General features: G+C 43.7%; 1 protein-coding gene across 1 annotated transcript; it reads left to right on the forward strand.

Moving 5' to 3' along the window:
* The first annotated feature begins 33 nt into the window (after positions 1-33).
* Positions 34-21,588, forward strand: ctdsp2 (CTD (carboxy-terminal domain, RNA polymerase II, polypeptide A) small phosphatase 2). Its single transcript, XM_049000430.1, has 7 exons — positions 34-403; positions 9,219-9,370; positions 14,442-14,543; positions 14,649-14,705; positions 15,504-15,596; positions 16,381-16,566; positions 18,290-21,588. The coding sequence occupies exons 1-7, from the start codon at positions 343-345 to the stop codon at positions 18,413-18,415; spliced, it is 777 nt and encodes a 258-aa protein (XP_048856387.1). The 5' UTR covers positions 34-342; the 3' UTR covers positions 18,416-21,588.
* The last annotated feature ends 115 nt before the right edge of the window (positions 21,589-21,703 follow it).

Here is a 21,703-nt window from a genome sequence, read left to right on the forward strand (position 1 = left end):
CCGCCTACCCCCTCCCACCCTCACACCCACCCCCCCTTGCCCCATTTCCTCGGTTGTTTTGCTTTTTTCGCCTGAATTCTCCATGTTGGAGCAATAGCGAGGTCTTTCATAACGACGGGGGGGAATGTACACAAATATACTGCTGGCGAAGACAACTCTAGAAAGGAAGAAGACGATCACCTCGGCGCCCCTCGGCCACGTGAAGCAGAAATTTAGGCGACGAGAGAAATAACAGCAAGACGGTCCGGACTCCCTGTACTATAGCTCTACTGCATATACATACTGCAAGCGCTCGCTTTTAGGGGGGACAGATTGGATGCTGTCGGACTGTGCATTTGTTAGATGGAAAGTTCTATTATCACCCAAGTACACAAAGAGGACCCTCAACTGCAGTCGAAAACAGGTGAGCGGAGCGTGCCCGCGATCCGCCGCTGGCTTCCTGGCTGCTCGCTTCTCTCTGCCGCTGTTTGCAGAAACCGTGCAGCGAAGAGACGCCCGATCGGACGCCACATGCAAAAAAATACGTGTTTTTCCTGGTGGTGCGTTCAGTAGCATTTGTGTGTTTTTTTCCCTGTCCGCTTGTCCCGATCTTTACTCTAGGAAGCCAGCAAGTCGATCAGTTTTTTTTTACTTACTGATCCCGTTTAAAATGTGCAGAGCGGGAAAAACACCAGGAAGCGTCGCGACCATAAATATTGTGTGATTGTGAAGCTGTACTGTGGTGGGCTGGCAGTCTGTGCTCGATGCTGTGGTGTAAATAACAATCGCCGCGCAGTCGGCGTGCCCTGAGTGCAGACCGTCTTTGCGTTTCGTCGCTTGGCGGTTTTTTCCCCCTCAAGAATTAGTCCTGTCAAGGGCATTGCCAATGCAGCTATTTCCCTTCGAAAATAAAATTCAAAGGTTTGTTAATCAGTAACCTTGTTTGCTAGGTTTTTTTTACAGCAGCCAGCCTGAAAGGCGTTGCAAACTGGTATTCCGGGTTTATTTGCGTTGTTGTACGTTGTAACTTTAAAACCTTTTCAGCTACACGTGGCGAAGGTTGATAGTGAATCACTTATTCTCATTAAATCTTACACGTTTTTGACAGTGTATATTTTTTGTTGTTATATGCGAAGCTAGAGCTATATGAACCGACATAAACCTGGAGGTAGCCTCCATTAATTCACGACTTTTTTCTTTCTTTTTGGAGGATAGCATAGAATGTCGATATTTGTTTGCCTTTATCTTTTTTGGGGGAGTGGTGGAGGTTTATAGGACATTGGACAGTGTTTTTTTTTATTTAAATTCATCTTAAACAGGAAAAGGAAGCCAAATGTTCCAAAAGGAAGCCGTAATCTTTGTAGTGTAAACGAAGGAGGAAGCATTAACTAATGGACATTGTCCACAAAATTTTAAGTCGTAATAGGGCATATTGGATGAGAGAACTTTCAAAAAATTGAATAGAAATTAATATACATCTGTATTTGCTTGTATTCATTTACCTATCTGTGTATTGGAATATTATTAGTAATTTAAAATGGATATTCATTTTGTCGTGTGGCATTTTCAGGAGGTCAGAAAAAATGTAATAAAAATTTCCCTTATTGACTGAAATAAATTGACCCTCCTGTTAGGCAGCATCGAACACTGATGGTACCTCCGTAGAGGTTTAGAACATAATAAATGTGTGACTCTGGTCAGTAGTAGGTTAAGATTTGCATACTTTTAAATGGAAGCCGATTATAAATTGCCTTGCTGGCTAATCAGAACCAGTGGTTTTGAGTGACTTATTGAAATTATAGATTCTTTTTCATGGAATATTGGATGACTAGGGTGCTTGTAACTTAATGCAGAGTCGGTTTCCTGCCAGTGACCCTGTGGAGCTCTATGATTGTCCATGTAAGTGTTCATGCTACACAGCATGCCGGATGTGCTGCTCTTAAGGCAGAGCATGTAGGTTCCTGTGAGCACCTGGCTATCCCACCACTGTTACTCTCCTGGCCTGGATTTTTCAGCACACTCTGAACCACAGAAGGTCAGCTTTACCCGGTAATGGTCTCCTTACTGATTTGCAACACCTAACACATTCAAACTTCCTCTGGCTTGTAGTAAGTCGAAAAAGATGTGTCCCCCAGGATTGTGATAAATGCATGTCAGATAATTGATTATCTGCTTGCTGGCCACACCGGGTCTGTGACCCCCCCCCCGAGTCACGTGGAGTCGCGTGCCTGCAGCAATGAGACACCGAACGATCGTGTCTCCAGCACTTTGCTCTGACACCGAATTATCCCTTGACTGTCTGGCTGGACGCCAGTGTTTTCACTCAGCTGGCCGAAGCGTCTTACTGTCTCCAAATCTCTCCGGCCCGATTACTTACGTCACGTCTGCCAAAGAGGTGTTGCACAGTGCTGGGCACATTTTATGTGGATTTCATCTCCCATTTCTGATAGGCGCTACTCACACTGAGAGACTGATGGAAGTCCAACATCACAGCTGCTCTGATGTCTATCCATTCACTTGACTGTGCATGTCGGGCTAAGAAACAAACTCAAGCGTGATGAAAATACATGTGCAGATTGAAGGGCTGCGTTCCGCAAACAAAATTAGCATTTCACTGTCATCCTGGGGAGGGCAATCTTATCCGCAAAAGGCCAGTGTGTATGCAGGTTTTTGGGGTGACCATTAGGTCAGCTGTTCACACCCAGATGCGAGGGATCTTTAGCCAATCGGTCCTCTAATCTAATTGGGGAGTTGTAACGAAAATGTTCATACCCAACGGCCCTTTCTGGGTAAGATTGGCCACCCCTGCTCTAGAGAATATAATATATTCCTATTCGTCACTGGTTACAAAATACCGCCAGGATATGCATGCATTTAAATCCCTTTCTGCAACTGTACAATCAAATATTTACTGTATTCCATGTTCATGCTTGAGGGAAAAAGGCCCTTTGAAATAGAAATGTTTGGGTCCCCAATATGGGTTTGTTCCGAGGAGCTAAACTGTTTTCAAAGCTTGCTGTAGATAATAATCAAATTCCAGCTGTCACCATTCTCCTGAAAATGACCGCAGGGAGGGGCCATCCTGCTTTTGGCTGCTTCTTTGCACTTAACGCTTTTGGAATGAATGCTGGGTCAAATTTGCGGAAGGGTACTTTTCTCTGGCCTCGCAATCTCCTTGCCGCCAGTTGTATGTTTTGTTCTTAATATCATCCTTTAATATTGTTTCCCTGTGTTGTTCTCAGTGAAGCATACTGTGAAATATGTGGATTTTAAGTGATGTCCAAGGTAAATTGCCTTTGTGCAGCACTCTGCACTGGGTTTTAACTCCACCCTGGTTGGGTCATGAACCTCAACCTCTATTTCTTCATCAGAGTTACAGTTTGAAGAACAAATTGCATTTGTCTGATAATTTAGATCTAAAATTTCATTGTTGTTTTTGTCAAATCTGCTATAGCATTTTTCTCTGGAGAATAGGGAGCTGTGCTCCTTTCTGATTATTCATGGGTTCAGATCCCATGAATAGCTGGGTCATTATATGACTGTGGGTTCTTGAGCAAGGCCTTAACTCCAGCTGCTGCAGGGCTGCTGCAAGATGGCCGGCTCTTCTCTTTGATGGCAGAACTTGCTCTTACCTGTATGTACAGGTGTGTCTGTATCTCATTTTCTTTTAATAGGTCCTGACTATGAAGGTCCACTTCGCGCTCTTCACATCTAAACAGGGATATGCAGAATGCCGGCCCTTAATCCGTCATTGTTTTCCATCGGTCCTGGTTTATCAGCATTAAAGGGTACTAGTTTCAGCTGTTCACCTTTTTATGAATCGCAGCGTTTAAATGGGTGCTTCCTGTAACCTGCTATTATCCAGGTCTATCAAATCTCCTTGTTTGACATGAATTCATTTAAGTTTGAGTGTCTTGTGGCTAAAACTCCCGCAGTCTGTCCATTTTCGCCTTTGTAGATCAATATCAGCAGTAAATGACACTATGCATGGGCTCCCATAATTATCATTCTTCAGATTATGATGGAAAAGTAAGAAATGTATAAAACGCAAAATGGGGCTGGCAATTCACTGAAAAAATATCAAAACCAGCCTTTAGAACCTCTCTGACTCAATATTGCATACATTCATGGACCGTCCCCTTAAAGGAATACTACGTCATCTTCAGTCACGTTCCTCCGCCTTGTTTGGCTAATGTTAGTCCGCGTTCAAAGAGAAGCTGGCAGCATGGATGACACGACTGCAAACCAACAAATTGGCCTCAGCCTGAGCAGCTTATACCTAAAAAGACTGCTGTGTCTGGCCACATTTTATCTTCAGTGAAGATGAAGGTTTTGAAGCCTTTCCTGTGTTCTGTGTCTGCATCTGCATGTGCTGATATTTTACGTTGTTTTACGTTTTTCGGTGTTTCCTCAGGTAAGATCAAAATTGCAATGCCTCTTATCAAATCTGTTCTTAAAAGTGGTTGGTTGGACTGACGAAAGCAACCGTTGAGAAACAACCCATGATGTAGAAGGCTGAAGTATTTGTTGCTTAATCAAAAAAGAAATTTAGTTTGTTGTTTTTTTTTCCCGCCACAGTCCAAAGACGTACAGTTAGGTTAAACGGGGTCTTTGAATTACCCATAATGCATTAGTGACTGACTGAGTGCCATATATCTGCTGCGCAATGGTCCATCCCATTCAGGGTGTGCCCCAACCTTATGCTGCTTGACACCATTTGCGATCTTCACCAGGATAAGCAATTAGAAGACTTATGTATAGATTGTGGTTTTTTTTTTTACCCCAGTATGGCATAGTTTCTGCAAAAAAAAACTTCTAGCATTTTTGGGATTCCAGTACAGCTTTGAAGTGACAGTCTGCTATACCTCTCCTTCCCTTTTTCTGTTTGCGAAAGTTGCAGATTGAGTGGTGAGTGTTTGCTAAGTAAATGGCACGTCTCGGATTTCGTTTCCCTCCATAACTGAAAGTAGCGCATTCAGAGTCAAGTACATCAGCTCTAGTCACTCGGGAAGTTTCTGTGGGAGAAACACCTAGTCTGGCATATTGTACTTTTTTTTTTTTAGTCAATATTGTAGGTTCTTTACTGAATAAATAAAGCCAGACTGACTGGTTGCCCCTGGAGGCATGTTTGAGTTAAAAATGCGGAAGCCATGTAAGGTGCTAGAAAAACAGATGTCAGTGGGAACGTCAATCCATCAGCTAAAATGTGGCATTCAGATGTCAGCCATGTGATGTGTCTGCACAGTCTGCACAGTCGTGGCCGTTTCTCTGTGCCAGCTTCTGTGCTCCGACTGTTGCTGGAGAACTCGTCTGGATCAGCCGCCGATTCTTGATCAGAATTGGAGATTAAATTTTTTGATTGGGTCAAGGATCTTGCTGAATACCACCAGCGCAGTCAGTCCTTCAGCCATAAGTCCAGGTATTTTCTTTACTAATACATTTATTTTTAAGTTTTTATTGAGGAACTTCCTTTATCTGTCTAAAGTTAAGTAACCTAGTATGTTTAAGGATTACTTAAAGTTCTGAAAGCTAGAACCCAAGATTATTCACTTACTAGAAAGGAAAACAACTGTGTGAATTGGAATTTAGTGATTAAATGTCACTGTTGACGCACCACAGCACGCAGTGCACAACAACAAAATGTATTCTCTGCATTTAACCCATGTGTGACACTGTGACATAGCAGGGGGCAGCTAATTCAGCTCCCGGGGAGTAGGGCTTGGGGGGGTGGTACATTGCACAGGGTACCTCAGTGGTGCCTTTCTGGTCGAGGATTTGAACCTGAAATGGTGGGCACCGTGTAGTATGTGCAATAAGCAATTTTGGGTGAGTTCATTTTCATAGTTAGTGGTGATTTCCACCCCTGTTTCGGGGAATGGTTTCTTCGTGATATTAGCCTGTTTTGAGTCGTGTGTTTTAATTGACACCAAAGCCCCAGACAAAGGTAACGTGTGATGAAGTTTTATGATAATTATAAATGAACACCAGGGGAGTTATGTTCTGAGTGCCCACAGCCGAATGGAGTTTGAGGTGCCCATCCCGTGGGAATCTGTGCACTTCCTGGCTAGTGGAAAGCTCAGGGAATCTCTGGGAAAAAAGGTCTGGCATCACTGAGAGGCGAGCAGTCAGGGCTGCGTTTGAGGTGTCATGCATTCCAGTGGGTGTGGTCTTCAGAGTGGAAATCTAGCTCATTGTGAAGTGTCCTATTTCTCAACTTGCAAATTTGTGAACGATTTATTATTACTCTGTCAGTGTTGAAATGTTGAACATCTTGGATGCCATTCTTGGTTTTATTTTAAATCCAGCTCTCCTGTCTTGGGTAACTTGATTAGCTCTCTGCATTGTTCATTCCTTTTAATTGTCTAATATTTACGGCGTTGAATATAGTGTAATGATTATATTGACCACTGTTCAGATGCTTAGATATTTTGGCAAAGTATATGGGAAATACTATTATTGTTGGTAGTATCACTTTAATAAGAGGAGAATGTATGTAGATACGCATATGAGAGAGAGAGCCTGAAGTAGAGACCAGAGCGCTACATCTTTATAGGCATGTCTCTCTGTGGGTGTGTCCGGCTGTGATTATCTACTTGACTTCCGTGTTGCGTATGTCCTTCTCTCCGACTGTGATTATTCACTTGTCTTCCATGTGGGGTCTGTCTAGTTGTGATTATCCAATTTTCTTCCTTGCGAGGTCTTTTCCTTTGTCCAACTGTGATTATTCACTTGTCTTCCATGTGGCATGACTCTCTCTGTCCAGCTGTGATTATCCGCTTGTCTTCCTTGTGGCGTCAATCCCTCTGTCTGGCTGTGACTAGACCTGGCTTATAAGAGCAGGCAACCACCAGTCCTTGTTACTTCTCTGTGATGAGACTACAATAAATATTTGATGCATGTTCCCTGTGGTCATATTCCTGTTTTTTTGCAGAAGGAGAACCAAGGGAGTGTAGTTTCTTGGCTTTGCATAAAATTATACTTAATAATTGGCGGCTGCTGTTCCGGCATGACTCGTTATTCTGAATATGTGGTTGTATGGGAAGAGTTTGTTTCCTGACTATTAGTACATTTCAGGTGCGTTATGATCGTTAGAGGGGAAACACTTCAGTATTTGTGAACATGTCTACCCGTCATCAGGGATTTCGGTCACGCTCGGGTCGTCTGAGGCGTAGATGAAGCATAACGAGCAGCCTCACTGCCCTCCCCAGGGTGTCGGCTCAAGACCAGTGTCTGGGTTACAGTAGGTGGTCTGTGAGCATGGGACCAGATGGCTCTGGGCTTTGCTCAAAAGTGGCACCAGAAAGGGAGTGGGGGGGGTGCAAGATGGGTGCAACAGCGCTGACTGTATGAAGCTCAGTGGTCAGGACTTGTATCTCCCACACGGCACATTCAGACACACAGAAAACTTTATTAATCCTGAAGGAAGTTTCATGGGAGTGACATGAGAACCACACAGAGGCTGTTAAAGGGCAGCTGCTTCGCAGGGTGTCAGGCTGAACGGCTCTCGTCGACATGATCTTTATTTACTATTCTGACCTTCGAAAAAGGAACTTTGATTTCTCTCTTGTTTTTAAAAATATTAGATTTGACTTTTTTTTTTATTACATTATGCTGCTGAATTGCCAGGTTTACTGGGCTCCCATGTAAAAAGAGCAGCACAGTAAGCCAATGAATCATTTTGCATCATAGTAAACCATGGATTTTTGTCTCCATAATTTCAATAAAAATACAATCAAAACATTTGGGAAAGTAAACCATTTACATCAGTTTATTATGCTTCAGCTTGAATTTTGATTACTTTGTACTTATCTCATGTTGTCGGTTATTAGACAAACAGAATAAACATCTGTACACAGCAGTGATGGTTTCTGCAAAGTAACTGATAATATTTAACCATAACTGAGTGTTCTGTTACTAATGTTTACCTAAAAACAAAACTGTGTAGGGTTACTAGTTACTAGAAAGAACCAGAACAAGGCAGCTTGGGCTTTTTATATGTGCTCCTGTTTTTCAGTGTAGATAATTATAGACCCTTAGGACGTCACTTGGGGAAACGAAACTGAAAAACGGCAAATCTCACAAAGAAAACCCATCAATGACATCTGAGACCAGCTACATTGTTTAATACTTATGACATAGCATGCAAAAATATTGATTCTCCCATTGATGAGGCAAAATCCTTTCTGGTTTAATTTGTGCTTAATTTAGTCTCAGCTGTGCATTTTCTAATCTTCAGTCGCTTGTGTTGTTTGATATTTTTTTTAATGTGCTTTAGAAAGCGATGTATTAACATGAGGTGGAAGTCCAGCTCTTGGAGCCAGAGTTGTGCCTAAATATACAGTTTAATAATCCCCAGTGAGGCATTGAAGTCTGTAGCTAGTGCATTGTCAGTCTATTAATGCGATCCGCACTCTGCTGAGTGTCGGTTAATGGCTCTGACAAAAACTTCAACCGGCTGATTATGAAGTTAATAACAAAGTTGGCTCATCCTTAAATTCTGAGCCAAAGTCCTTTAGAAATAATGAATGAATGAATACATACAATATTGGGAAACTGGGGAAATTAACATGTAACACATGCTGAGAACCTCCGTCTGTGAAAAATGTCACAAACTGTAATGTTACCTTCCACACGTTTTGGTAAAACTTTGGGTACAGCCGCTGATGAATGAAATGGGAATTCAAAAATGAGAATATCACATGTTGCCTTAAAATGGGCCCAAATAGTATATAATTTCTTGTAAATTTGTAGTATTCACTACTAAGCATACTTATATTTATATGCGAACTCCAAGTGGAGTTTAGGAAATGTTTCCAGCGATTGTCTGTAGTTTTGTTTTTCCCCTGTGACTTGTCTGTGTCTGTCTCATATTTTACTTTTGAGATCCACAGCCCAGTCCTCCTTTACCTCTATATCTTTGTGTTCCACTAGCACAACATTAAGATATGCTGATGAATTCGCAAACTAAGGTGGGGTTTGCAGTTTTAGGTTTTTTTTTTTGCTGCCAAAAACAATTATTCTATGAACTTTGACCTTTTAAGGCTCGGCTTGCTTCTGATGATAAACTTGACCTTTACTTTAACTTCATGCCTCTTGGTAAGAGCATTATCTTTGTCCTTGGGAATAATACATGCATATGACTGTTGTCGACATTTGGGACTGGGGATACAAGCGCTTAAACATGTAAACGATGGATTTCTGGCCGGCCTGTAATAACAGGTCATCCTCTTCTCTTCCAGGCCAAGTGAGCAAGTCTTCCCCCAAAAAGCCCCGGAGCAGAAATATCTTCAAAGCGCTTTTCTGCTGCCTCCGAGCACAGGATGCCCCTCCGTCATTACCTCCGGCCCAGGATACTCTGCTGCCACCTGAGAACAATGGGACTGTTGCCAAGGTAACAGCGTTGTTCCTGTTCATTGCTGGTGTAAGATGTTATCGGGACGGAGTTTCTGTTGTAATCTTTAAATAACTTAAAATGAATGTGCGGCCACTCGTGGCAATGCATGCTGGCTTGTGCTTAGTTCACATTACACCATTTTAGCCGCGATGTTACGCTAAGCAACAGATTTAGAAGTTTTGCCAGCGAAACCCTGAAATCGGAGGCTGACTGGTGTTCGATTGGTGCTGGCAAATCGGCCCTGGGTCCCTCTGTGCAGGCCGATCGCGACGTGACCCGACGGAGTCGTCGGCACATCGCAGACTTTTCAGCTCCTCCTATTCCCATTGGTGTGAAAAGTGTTGTCCTTCTCAGTCTGTCTCTCTGCAGCTTCGATCGGTATCCACACACTGGTGTTCGCAATCTCCAAGACTACATATTTCGTCTATAAGTTTTTATACTTTTATTTTGTGCCCCACGTACAAGATGTTGGCAAAAATGAACATTTCCTCTATTCTGTTTATTGCACAGTATACTACAGCATAAACATTTATAGATATATTTAAAATGTTATAAACGGTGCAAAGGTGACATTAAAACAATATCTAACGATGCTTGACACAAACCCTCTACCAGAGCAGTCTGCTTGAAATAATGACAAGAGGTGACTCCTGACTAATCGACCAATTCGCGTAACAACCTAATCGTCGGAACGGAACTCTATTGTTAGGTGAGGAGTGTACGCGCACACACACACACACACACACACACACACACTCGTATATACATATATGCCAATATATAAATAATACATACATGCCAATATATGCACGCGCACGCACACACACACACACACACACACACACACACACACACACACACACACACACACACACACACACACACACACACACACACACACACACATATGGCCATAGCCAGGAATGTTAAGATACCGCAGTCGAATAGTAGGTGTGACCCATAATGGATCGTGGTTATTGGAGTTGCAGAAAATATACTGAGGACTAGACCTTGGTGTCCTTAAGGGTAGGTATGGACATATATGTATACATACATACAAACATGCACGCGTAGTTCCTGGTGAACGATTTTATAGTGTGTGCCGACCTTTCGCTGATCAGCCGTGTAGCGCGTAAACTGCAATGACTAAAGACTCCTGACTACAAGACAGGACTTGTAGTGTGGAGGGTTTAGTGATGTGATGACCTGTAATGTCATGCGTTGTGAACTTGGCATTAAGTAGCCTTCCTGGTTGAATCTTTGTGTTGTTTATACTCGGAGGCCACAACCCACGCCACATGTCTTCGCTAATTACGCATGAAATTTGGATAAGTAATGTAAAATAACTGAATGAATAAATAAAGTAAAACTAAGATTTTCTTTCTTCTGTCACGGGAAATCTTTAAATACCACTGGAGACCAGGGTGTTCAATCACAGCTTCATTAGAAACGGCGATGGCTGTTTTGTAACCAAATGTGTCATGTCGAGTCAGGAGACCTCTTCGGGTGAGAGATGCTCCCCCCCCCGGCAGCAAGTCGTCTGAAAGGTCAAAACTGTAAATGCATTCATCAGCAAAGGCAACACTCAGAATGGGAAACTGCCACTTTTTAAAAACTGCGAAAAGGGAATGAAACAAACCGGGAGCGACCCAAGTGCCAGACTCACCCTGCTGTTGGGGGCCGTCAGGGTGGGCACGGCTAGTGCTGAGCTGGGTACCGCTTCATCTCTTATACCACTTTTAATTTTTCGTGCAGTATGATTTTGTCTTATACCGCTATTGTGGCATTGCTGAAAGCCCAGCTGTAGCACTACAATGGGCAGCAATTATACAATGTTTGCTGATACAGAACTTCTATAGAAGGCAGTGCGGTGTGTATTGAGAGGGGACTCCTGTCAGCTGTTCGTACCCCCTTCTTACTTACGGTTATAACGTTATAACACAATAATTATCCATATAAAACTGCTACAGACGGCAGTGCGGTGTGGATTGAGAGGGGACTCCTGTTAGCTGTGCGTACCCCCTTCTTTCTTACGGTTATAACGTTATAACACAATAATTATCCATATAAAACTGCTACAGACAGCAGTGCGGTGTGTATTGAGAGGGGACTCCTGCTAGCTGTGCGTACCCCCTTCTTACGGTTATAACGTTATAACACAATAATTATCCATATAAAACTGCTACAGACGGCAGTGCGGTGTGGATTGAGAGGGGACTCCTGTTAGCTGTGCGTACCCCCTTCTTACGGTTATAACGTTATAACACAATAATTATCCATATAAAACTGCTCGTCATTATAGTATTTACAGCTACTGCTTCAGTCTGTGCCTGAAAATTTGGATTATGTATAATATAATTAGGGCTGCAATCAAATGCATGTTAGGAAAGCATAATCCCTGATATTATCGATTTCTTACTGTAATAATTATTAATCATGCCAGTTAAGCAAACGTGTTGTTACCAAGTTAAATATGTGGCAATAATCAATAAAACACGCCACTATTTAGCTATATGTGCAACATTAATGTTAGTTAAATAATTCTTATCAATCTATGTACACGGTTATAATCAATAAAACATTGATGTTGAGCTCAATAGACATTAATAATCTAATAAAACGTGTCCATTATACTATCAAACTACATGTAAATGGTTTTACAATGATGAATAAATATTAGAAAATGTTTTTTATTGATCTAAACACTTGCTGCCATGATAAGGGTGAAATTGCGGGGGGGGTTGGGGATAATCCTGATGAAATTAAGCAACCAGAATCTCAAAAATACAGTGATACAAATTTTTGGTCACACCCAGCACTAAGTCGATGGGTGAGGAATTTACTCTGTCGGTAAAGGGTGAGGAGCCAGTTAATCCCACAAAATGGTTCCTGTCTTCCTCTTAGCAGCTTGCAAGTTTTTCTTGTTCTGTAATTCGTAGGATTCTCCAGCAGAGTTAGGTGATGTGAAATGGTGGGAAGAAGGGACCACTCAAGCCACTGCCTCACAGTACTCAAGTTAAATCGTTTTTATTTATATACTACGTTTCAATACAACTAATATTTTGCCAAAGTGCTGAATAAATAATACACAAAATAAATAAGTAAAATGCAAAATACAAGCAGAAACACTGGACAGTGTCACCCACAAGATAAAATTTAAGATAAGAGATGCAAAGGACAGAGAGTAAAAGTAGGATTTGCTTTTTAAAGGTAACACTCATAAGTGTGAACTGCTTCACTGTGGCTTTTACACTGTGTGTGTAACCCCTCTAAAAAGGTGTGTGATTTAAAAGCTGTGGGTATAAGACACTGGAAGGGTGCATTTCAGCTGAGAGCAGGATGTAGAGGGAGACATTTCAGAGCGCTCTGCCTGTGCATGTAGCACGGCGCTTGTTTGTGGCTGGGGGGTGGGGGGGGACATAAGGAAGAATTCAGCTTTGCGCATGGAGCCTAAGCTGCTGTTATGTAACTGGGATCTGTTTGTTTTATTGCAAGGCTGTCCTTTTTATTCTAGTTTTTAAAGACTAAATGCCATCTAAAAGCTGTTCTGGGTGATATGGGAGGGCCGTGTGCTCCTACTTAAAAGCCACATATTAAATGTTTAATTATCTTTTTGCTGTAAAGCGTGTGGAGCCTTTAATATGGGGGAAGGGGCGGCACACTTTCTAGGAAACCCAAAGAACTGCTCAAACGTGCCAGTGAATGCATGTCTTACAGTGACAGGGGACTTGGCCTTAGGGCACTTTTCCACTGCACCAGACACTGCACTTTTGGTACTTCAGGAAAAGTAGTACCAAAGGTGTGGTACTTAAAGCTGTTGGTACTGGCACAGATTTTCGGACTGTTTTCTTAGTTAGTAACGTTTTTTTTCGACAGTGGAAACGCAAAAGAGCCGACAGTACTGTACCAAATGTACGGTACCCGGTGCAGTGGAAAAGCGAAAGAGCCGACAGTACTGTACCAAACGTACGGTACCCGGTGCAGTGGAAAGGCGAAAGAGCCGACAGTACTGTACCAAACGTACGGTACCCGGTGCAGTGGAAACGCGAAAGAGCCGACAGTACTGTACCAAACGTACGGTACCCGGTGCAGTGGAAAGGCGAAAGAGCCGACAGTACTGTACCAAACGTACGGTACCCGGTGCAGTGGAAAGGCGAAAGAGCCGACAGTACTGTACCAAACGTACGGTACCCGGTGCAGTGGAAAGGCGAAAGAGCCGACAGTACTGTACCAAACGTACGGTACCCGGTGCAGTGGAAAGGCGAAAGAGCCGACAGTACTGTACCAAACGTACGGTACCCGGTGCAGTGGAAACGCGAAAGAGCCGACAGTACTGTACCAAACGTACGGTACCCGGTGCAGTGGAAAGGCGAAAGAGCCGACAGTACTGTACCAAACGTACGGTACCCGGTGCAGTGGAAACGCGAAAGAGCCGACAGTACTGTACCAAACGTACGGTACCCGGTGCAGTGGAAACGCGAAAGAGCCGACAGTACTGTACCAAACGTACGGTACCCGGTGCAGTGGAAAGGCGAAAGAGCCGACAGTACTGTACCAAACGTACGGTACCCGGTGCAGTGGAAAGGCGAAAGAGCCGACAGTACTGTACCAAACGTACGGTACCCGGTGCAGTGGAAAGGCGAAAGAGCCGACAGTACTGTACCAAACGTACGGTACCCGGTGCAGTGGAAACGCGAAAGAGCCGACAGTACTGTACCAAACGTACGGTACCCGGTGCAGTGGAAAGGCGAAAGAGCCGACAGTACTGTACCAAACGTACGGTACCCGGTGCAGTGGAAAGGCGAAAGAGCCGACAGTACTGTACCAAACGTACGGTACCCGGTGCAGTGGAAAGGCGAAAGAGCCGACAGTACTGTACCAAACGTACGGTACCCGGTGCAGTGGAAAGGCGAAAGAGCCGACAGTACTGTACCAAACGTACGGTACCCGGTGCAGTGGAAACGCGCCCTTGGATGTAAAAGGGGTTCGTGGCGAGACGCCTGGAGCTGGTGCTTCATGTGGCAGGAGGTGAAGTGATTTGACCTCTTATCACTCTGCATTTGTTAAGGTCCCAGGAACCTGCCTGCTGCCCGAGGTGACCCCCCAGGACCAGGGTAAGATATGTGTGGTCATCGACCTGGACGAGACGCTGGTGCACAGCTCCTTCAAGGTATTGCAGCATTCTTCCTTTGTCGTGACTCATGTCTGCTTTTGGGCTCATAGACATGCTTGTTTTGGAGGTTCTAACCTTGTGCTGGTTCTCTGTGCCCTACAGCCGGTCAACAACGCTGACTTCATCGTGCCTGTGGAGATTGAGGGAACCACACACCAGGTAGAGCTTCTGCAGTGATTGAACCAGAACTTACAAAGGAACGGAAATCCATTTTAATGCCCTATAAATTATAGTTAGTTCTAAGGGCCTTGGGGTTACAAGTCGGTTTTGTTGTTTCTTGGGGCAAAAGATTTTTAATAATTGCACCGGCTTTATACCAGAACGTTAGGCAGCAGGCCGACTGTTCACCAGCTTAGTCGATGTCTGTATCAAAAATAATCATTGGGCCACTTGCTCCCTCTGCTGGTCAAATGCGGATTTTTGGCTTGTATCTTTCTGTGAAGTAGTTTACAATTACAATGCACTAGCAATAAGCTAGTAAAGGCCTTAAGTATGCAAAATGTTGTTTAAAAATATAAGCATGTGTGGAAAAGCCATGCAGAAATGTTCTGTGTTAGATGGGCCAATAGAAACGGTACCCCCCCCCCCCCCCTTTTTTAACATTTTGTCTTACATTTGGGTGTTCCATCCATTTTCTCCTGAGCTTCACCTCTGGCTTTTGCCTGGTTCAAGTAATCCAGGATAGGCTAGTTGACACCAGCACGGCCTATTCTTGATTACTTGTTTCAGGAGGAGGTCATCGTCTGCACTGATCGACTGCCGACAATGGCTGCATATGAAGTTACGTGAGAAGTATTACAAATTTGAGTTTAGTCCTGTTGAACGTACAGCCTCGTGTTTGCTGTCATCCTGAAACTGGTGACCCTACGGATCTTAATATGAACTGTAAATCGCTCCCAAACAAGGGCAATGGTTTAGTTCCAGCATCAGTAGGAACCAGGTGATGTCTTGTGGCAGGTGTACGTCCTGAAGAGGCCACACGTGGACGAGTTCCTGCAGAAGATGGGAGAGATGTTCGAATGTGTCCTTTTCACTGCTAGCCTGGCCAAGGTAAGATTGCTAAAATGCTACTGGGTGCCCCCAATGTTCACTTTAAACTCCGCATTGTAACATTCGCGAGTCGTGTTGAGTGAGTGTTGGGGTTTTTCCAACTCTGGGGCCCCCTGCGGTCTGCTGGCTTATTTCTGCATGGCCTCCAGGTCTCTCATCCATCCTCCCTGGTATCAGCATCACTCTGTAAGACTGCAGTGCTGTAAGATTAAAGTTCTACAAAACTAATAGATAATCTGATAAACATGTTTTTTTATGAAGCAGTCTGTATTTACAAAGTCTGTATTTACAAAGTCTGTATTTTCATGCATTCTTTCGAAGTGTCAGTCAGCCCCACTGCTCCAGCCCTCCGTCACCCCCCTCCCCCGACGACACCCCCTTTAAACCTCTCCTTCCACCTGCTCTTGCCATGCTTGCTCCCCTCCTACCTGTACCACTGACGCTTCAAGGGACAGCTTCATAGCCTCAAAGTTCCCCGCTTGTCACTGATTGGGAATCGCTTAATTCTCTGTCATAAATGGGCAAAACCAAGTCAATTTTTGAAGGAGTGGAGTGTTAAAGAAGCTGACAATGTGTAGGTAACGATGAATTAGTCAATATCTGACTAAAACAAATGATGTGATGAGTTTTAAAAAGTGTTTAAAACCGCGGAATATTGTTTCTTGCTGTACGTTTCCTTGGTGATCCTGAGTAGCTTGAGACCTTCAACACCTGCCAACTTAGCCCCCATTTCCCCGCCTGCCCCAACCCCCCCCCCCCCCCATGTATCCTGCCCCCCTCCCAGTACGCAGACCCAGTGACCGACCTGCTGGACAGGGGCAGCGTCTTTCGTACGCGGCTCTTCCGGGAGTCCTGCGTCTTCCACCAGGGCTTCTACGTCAAGGACCTGAGCCGGCTGGGCCGAGACCTGCACCGGACCCTCATCCTGGACAATTCCCCAGCGTCATACATTTTCCACCCGGAGAATGCTGTGAGTCTGGCCGGCGTGACTATCTGGTCATAAACACCTCTAGGACCTGGGGGGGGTTATAAGCTCCATTGGCAAGCTGTCTGCCCCTCCACCCCCCTAGTCTGTGCTGATTAAAAAAAAATATATATCAGAAACTTCGCTCTTAAAGTAATTACCCCCCCCCCCCCCCCCCCTCCAGGCAGCAAGGAAGTTTTCCTTCTGCCTGATAAGTACCGAAACGTCCCACATAGGTAAGATGGCCTACATACCAGCCCACTCTCGATTAAACCTTTAAGCCATTGACACATTGTTTAGCGCGACAAGAGATTATCGCGGCGATTCACGGCTGAGCTCCGGCGGCCATCATGGACCAAGTGGGGAGCCCTGCTGTCCGAATCCTCCTTCGCGTTGCCTTTCTCATGAAGTCGTGGTTTTGTAGATTTCACGTGTGGATGATTTACAAGGACTTGCATCACCACATTTATTTTTTAGTCATTAATAACCAGGTGTGAAGTGTTTGTAAGGATAATTAAAAATTATTTACAGATTTTAACATTGTTTTTTTAACGTTTCCCAAAACAAGTCCTTAGAAATCTCATCATCGCGAAAGACATCAGGACCATTAAGAGCCATTTTCACATTCTTAAAAATTGCTTATCAACAGTCTTGCTGAGTTACTTGAAACTCAGAAATAATGTATATTTTTAAATTAACGTTTTTATTTGATTTTGACTGGATTCTGTCATGACCGCAGCACCTTCTGGAATCCACAACCCAATGTTTTTTTGTATTCCACTGAAACTTGACAAAGTTTTTAAATTTAAGTGTCCCAAACCCAAAGGAACACAACAAACAGATTCTACACATGCATTTAAATGCAGACTACTACTTTTTAATTTATTAAATTAACACTAAATATGGACCCTTTTGCAGTATCGATAGAGGTTTCGGAAATGAGGTTGATGGTTTCATGAGAATCACCCACCAAGGCATAGGGTGTGTATCAACACCAAGAACGCAGAGAGTATTCTTGCTAACTTAGCCTCCCAAGTACGACCTTCGGTCGCAATGGATCATGGGATTTTTCTCATTATCCTGGATGCAACTGATGCATCCTTGATATTTGAGGCGGGACAAGAATGACGTCTGGGGTTTTTTTTCTGTCCTCCATACTTCTGTTCTTAAGTGTTTGAATTGTACTTCAGAAATGGAAGATGACTCCAAAAACACAACAACGGTCAATCAGATATGCCGATTGATAAACTCCCTTTACCATGGCAACGGTTGCTATGCTTGGTGATGTTTTGTGCTGCGATGCGAGTGTGGGGTCTTACCCTGCATAATCACAACATACCACAGAAGGGATCAGATTGATTGGCTCAGTCAGTTGGCTCTGGATTGCAGTTATTGCTCTGAACGCCAAGCGCTGGGCCCCACTGCCCTGAACGTACACAATGTCCAGGCCTCTGTGGATACATTTTGCATTGCCTTTCTTATCTATGTATTCATGGTTTGCATATGTGGTTTTTTTCCCTCCTCTCTCCCTCCTGTGCTGTTGCATTTGCTGGTTGAACAATGGCTTTTTGTTAAGCATGTACAATAGATTAAAAGCATAATGCTGTCAGCTGTAGAACTGTCGTAGTGTAACATTGTTACTGAATGCAGTGGGCATTGATATTGTAGTTAATTGTTGTGCCGTGGGAGTGGACTGACCTGCTCTCCTGCACTCCTTGTTGCCTCACAGGTGCCTGTGGTGTCCTGGTTCGATGACCTGGAGGACACAGAGCTGCTCAACCTTCTGCCCATCTTCGAGGAGCTGAGTCAGACCGAGGACATCTACGCGCAACTCCAGCTGCTTCGAGCCGCCTGATACCTGTCCCTCCCAATCCTGTCCCACGTTCACCAGATCGCACTCATGAAAATCCGACCCCGTTGGAACACAGGCGTCGTGTTCGGCCCCAATGACTTTGCATTGGAGTGAAAACCTGTACTGCCCACTGTCCTCCATCTCTTTTGATAGCCAATGATGTTACCTGCCAACGTCCAGGACTCACTGCCACTTACGGCTGGTTCAACAAGCCAGTGTTAAGGATCTCTGGACTTTATCGCCATGAAAAGCAAGAAATCAGCATTTTATTTTCAAATTTTCAGTAGTTCACACTTGCACATGACTTTAGAAAGCACTATCTTGCTGACTGAGACTTTGATTATAGCACTATCACGTGGTGGACTCTCCCTGGATGTTGCGGTAACCAGAATGACCTTTCACCTTTAATGCATCATGCTGGTCGCTTTAAGCACAACAAATGAAAGCCAGTTTTCCAGTTTTGCTCTCGGAGAACAGAAAGTCATTTTATAGCCTTAAGTAATCTCAAGGAAACACACAATGCTGAATCAGTGGGTCTTTCTGCCCGGTGAAAAGCTAGCAGTAACTGACACCTGACTTGGGGGGTCCTTGGGCTCCTGGCTGTCCATCACTGTGCCTTTATTTAAAAAAAATTAAAATCTCAGCTTAGTTATGTTCTTTCATGGATTTTGTAAGTTTTAGGTTATAAATATATATATATATATTTTAAAGTTGAAATTTTGTGCATCTGGTTGTTCAGTATATGGGAAGCTACACATATAATTAAAGGTTTTCTGAGGAAGAATAGCCATACAGAACCCTCTAGACTTCGTTAGGGACCATCCATGAGGGCTTAGACCACAGTATTATGGTTTATAGTGACCATACATGGTTTACTCTATGCAATGACATGTGTACACGTGTTGCCGGAGGGGGGTTTTAAAAACCATTGTTGCTACGCTCTTTTCCCAAAAATGTTGTTGTGTTGGTGTTTCCAGATCTCTGCTCTAGGTGGCAGTCTTGAGCTGTGGGGCTGGAGCTGCCAGTGTTGGCACTGGATCATGCACTGGCCCACTTGGTCTGCTACCCAGATCCACCATTTCATATTGGATCCACAGGAGATCACGTCGCTTCCACCTGCTCCCACAGTAGCAGCAGAAATATGCTTGACAGAAATTTACTGTAAAGTTGCGTAATAGTAAACACCTGCTGCATTATAGTATTCATGGCGCAAGTGTGGTGTTTTGACTGCCGGTAAGATGCATTGATTTTTTAGTTTGTTTATTTTTTTTTGTGTGATTTATCTCAAGAAATTGAAAGTAGAGGAGAGTCCTAGTGATCTTTTAAGGGGGGGGGGGGGCGGCGGACTTGCGAAAGAGGTTTGTTTTTGCCCCCCCCCCCCCCCTTGTTTCCTCCTAGCTTGTGTTTAAAAAAGTCTGGTTATGAGTTAACAGCTGCCTGCTTGTACTCCGTTGCTTTTCTGGTCATGTAAGCACCTTGCTTTTTTCTCCTTTTAATTTTTAAAATTTGAGCATTGAAGTGCCTGAGTTGAGTCTTTATTAAGAACTTTGACTGAGTGGGAGAAGAACTCACTTTTTTTGTTTATATAATGAAACATTTCAGACTGCAAACTTTTTAAAATTTCAGGCCATTTCTTTCCCGTAGAGGATGCTGAGTTAACATCCATTTTTCGTCTCCCTTGCGATTTTATTGTTGCAGGTGACAATGGGTGAAATGACTGTGAAATGACCCTTTCGTTTTGCATTCCTAACTCGATTTACTCTGTACTGTCATATTACCCGGAAGGGGTTACAGTGGGTGGTATAAGCGTGTGTGTTTCCGTATGCGTGCCGTCGGTCAGCCTTTGTATAAACTGTCCCGTTGTGGTGGTGGGATGCGGTGTGGGGTTTATGGGTGATGTACCGCTTTGATTATGCCAAATACAAGGTCAGTGCTGGCCAGAGTTTCACAGCTGCTCTTTATTTGGGGACCAAAATCTACCATTTTTTTCTAATCCTAAATAATAAGCTTCATTGTGGGTGGAGGGAAATCTAATTGAACCTGAAAAGACAGTGTAATAATTTGTGCTACTGCCAGTATTTTTCCTGTCCCTGGAAGCCACATGGGTGTTGGGTCCGATCCTTCCGTTTTTGCACGTGGGGTGAGACGTCAGAGCCAGGACTGGAAAATAAACCGATCTGAACGGTTTCACTCTGGGACTGTTTGGGCTGCTGGAGGTGAAATTGGGGCAGGAGACACAAATGGCTCTTGTTTCTTTTTAAAAATAGGAGCCGGGGGGGGGTCTGTCCTTATTCCGGGCAACTTTTCATCAGTTTCTGTCACTGAATTGCTGTTTGAAGGGGCTTTTTGAGGCGTCACAGTCACATGGGGGAGAAGCTTATTGATTGGGTTTGAGGGAATTGCCACAAAATTCTTATAGAAAGCTGTTTGTTCCATTCCTAAGTACTTCATATGCAAATGAAGCAAACAAGCTTTCCTACCCAGCTGATTAGAGGCTCTGAAGGTATACTTAAAACGCAGGTATATATTTTGGGATGGGAATGAATATCTTATACACTGTTGTGGTTTCAAAAATATTTACTTCTGAGCAAAGATATGCATCTGAGTTATGCAACCTTAATTGATGAAATTTGCGCTCCGTCGTCATTGTGTTACTGTGTTTGAATTCATGATGATTGCATACTGTTGACAGCAGTGATCCTGTTTTTGTGCGGTTTAAGTCTTGACAATCCGATGTTGGATATTTCCCTCCTCTGTCTATGTTTAAAGTACATCCAGAAGGTTTTCCATAATTCTAGGAAGCCAAGTTATGTTCAGCCGCTTGTTCACTGTGACATTGCCCCAGGTCTGTTTATAAACAGCTGGTAATGTTTGGGCCCAGTTGTATTGCCGGTCCACAAACTGAATACATTATCGAGGCTGAACGTGCCAAGTTCCTGTTCAGCTTTGTATTTTCAGGGTGTGGTACCTTACCATGCACATGTCAGTGGGGCCTGGAGACCTTGCGGAAGGCAGAACGGAACAGTAACTTCTTTAATTACACTCCTAATCTCCAAATGCTGTATAAAGTATTAGGGAAAAAACTTGAAATATATATTTCTATACTGTATTTTTGGAGCTTTTGAAAAACATTTCTGAAAATGGTAAAAAAGTGGTTAATAAACACGTTAATTAAATAGTCTTGTGTTTGATTTTCGTGTTTGCATGCAAATAAAGTGTTACGGAGTGGCACAGTTTGGCCTCATGGTACCAACAGCTTTGCCTTTGTAAACCCTGCCCACCATGACATTA

Source organism: Brienomyrus brachyistius, unplaced genomic scaffold, assembly GCF_023856365.1.
Source record: "Brienomyrus brachyistius isolate T26 unplaced genomic scaffold, BBRACH_0.4 scaffold50, whole genome shotgun sequence".
NCBI lineage: Eukaryota > Metazoa > Chordata > Actinopteri > Osteoglossiformes > Mormyridae > Brienomyrus > Brienomyrus brachyistius.